The sequence below is a fragment of the Trichechus manatus genome, unplaced genomic scaffold (assembly GCF_000243295.1).
Source record: "Trichechus manatus latirostris isolate Lorelei unplaced genomic scaffold, TriManLat1.0 scaffold00189, whole genome shotgun sequence".
NCBI lineage: Eukaryota > Metazoa > Chordata > Mammalia > Sirenia > Trichechidae > Trichechus > Trichechus manatus.
The window spans coordinates 411,156-413,365 of NW_004444125.1; the positions used below are offsets into that span (position 1 = coordinate 411,156).

The following is a 2,210-nucleotide window of genomic DNA, read 5'->3' on the forward strand; positions in this document are numbered from 1 at the left end:
TACTACAAGATAATTCCTTTTTTCTTCTCTTGGAGGCCTTTCTGTTTAAAGACATTTTAGCTGGAGGATGCTAATTATCAATGAGGAGAAAGTGACACCTGAAGAGTTCATTTTCCATCTTGGTCCTTGGTTTCTCCTTTGAACTCCCTCTCCCCAACCCTCTTTCCCACTTCATCACTTCTCCCCCACCATCATAAAAGAGAGCTCTTCCCTGGCCGGGAGGCAGAACTTTCTTTCTCACTTGCCAGGGAGTTATTCTCTCTGCAGCTGTCTCTCAGGCATGGATAACCTGCGTGAGACCTTCCTCAGCCTCGAAGATGGCTTGGGCTCCTCCGACAGCCCTGCCCTTCTGTCCTCCTGGGACTGGAAAAACAGAGCAGGGTCCTTTGAGCTGAACCAGGCCTCCCCTACTCAGAGCCTTTCTCCAGCTCCATCACTGGAATCCTCTTCTTCTTCTCCCTGCCCAGCTGTGGCTGGGCTGCCCTGCGGGCATGGCGGTGTCAGCATTGGGGGCAGTGATGGCTGCAGCAGCCATGGGGCCAGTGGCCTGGTAGAGGTGGACTACAATATGTTGGATTTCCAGCCTGCCTACCTGCAGAGCGTTGGTGTCCCCAAGGCGCAGAAGGGCACCAAAGTTAGGATGTCTGTCCAGCGGAGAAGGAAGGCAAGCGAGAGGGAGAAGCTCAGGATGAGGACCCTGGCAGACGCTCTGCACACCCTCCGGAATTACCTGCCACCTGTCTACAGCCAAAGAGGCCAGCCACTCACCAAGATACAGACGCTGAAGTACACCATCAAGTACATCGGAGAACTCACAGATCTCCTCAACAGTGTTAAGAGAGCCTAGACATGAGCGGCCTTGAGCTCTGTCCCAGGAATTCAGCCAGATCAAGCCCACTGGGCAGGAGTAGGGGAGCTTTAAAGACCTGAAGTATCTCACGGGACAACGTCATATAGTTATTTTTATTTAGTGTTGTAATCTTGCTGTCTGAAAAGTTCTAAGGGAATTCCCATTTGACTTGTTGGAACAGCCAAAACACTTAACTGTCAGACGAGCAGATACTTTTGCTTCCAGCTCCCCCACCATTTCTCAGGAGGGACATCCTTTGCAAAGAGATTACTTTGCGTTTCTCTGTCTGTTCAAGGTATTTTAAAGGGTCAGTGGTTTAAAATGCATTTTTAAAACAATGTAAAATAGTTATCATTAATATTCTCTTGCCGTTTTAGTGTTGGGAGTTTTCTTTCTGTTGCTACCACTGTATTTTGTATGGAATCCAGTATAACACCTGGATTCTTATTTAGAAAGATTTGTGCCAATTAAAGGGCTATGTTGCTGTGTGTCGTTGAGTTGATTCTGACTAATAACCACCCTGTATGACAGAGTCCCATTTTATTTTGTGTGTGTGTGTGTGTGTGTGAACTGAAGTTGTGGCTTAACCTTTCAAGGGACCAAAACACTTAAATGCAGAAGGAATGAGTGTCATGGTAGGTAGAAAGTCACAGGCAGACAGGCTAGATGAAGACAGGGTGAAGGTCCTAAAGGCCAGAGTTTCCTCTCTTAAGGCAGGAGAAAGAAGGCTGCATACCCAGCCTGTCGGGTGCCCGGGAATGAGGGTGAAGGAGAAGGAGCAGGAGGAGGAAGGTACAACACCACAGGGTGGGCCTGAAGCAGGGCTGGGAGGGCAGGCGCTCCCTCTGCCAGGCCTGGTAATGCATGCGACCTCATTTAATCCCTTTGCTAACTCATTTCTCAGATAAAGAGACTGGCTCAAAATGAGTAGGAGACTCTTAGTTCCATAGATCATAAGTGAAAGAGATTGGAACTCAAGTCTCTCTAACTCTAATCCCAAAGGTATTTATTTCTTCATCCACGTCTCCCCCTCCTATCTTGCCCCCTCAAAAAAACAAAACCAAAAATAACAAAAACAACGAAAAAAAAAAAAACCGTACATGCGCGCGCGCGCACACACACACACTCATTGCCTTCACTGTGCCTTGTCTTAGGCTAGGTATCTGTGGCACCCTCAGCTTGGCTGGTCTGAATGACACAAAATATTGAAAAGAGGGCTTTGAATGAAATGCCTGCTCAAAAACTAGTGGGCTTTTTTAAGGCTGAATTCTTCTCTGTATAGTTATTAGTCATTTGTATTTGTTTCTCAGTGAATTATCTGTTCTTGCCTCCTGTCACTTTTGGGGGGTGATTTTTCTTA

General features: G+C 47.1%; 1 protein-coding gene across 1 annotated transcript; it reads left to right on the forward strand.

Moving 5' to 3' along the window:
• Positions 1–280: 280 nt before the first annotated feature.
• Positions 281–847, forward strand: MSGN1 (mesogenin 1). Its single transcript, XM_004387596.3, has one exon. The coding sequence runs from the start codon at positions 281–283 to the stop codon at positions 845–847; it is 567 nt and encodes a 188-aa protein (XP_004387653.1).
• The last annotated feature ends 1,363 nt before the right edge of the window (positions 848–2,210 follow it).

Bases quoted from the DNA above. Each gene is read 5' to 3' on its own strand.
- MSGN1 (XM_004387596.3), top strand. From the start codon at position 281: ATGGATAACCTGCGTGAGACCTTCCTCAGCCTCGAAGATGGCTTGGGC.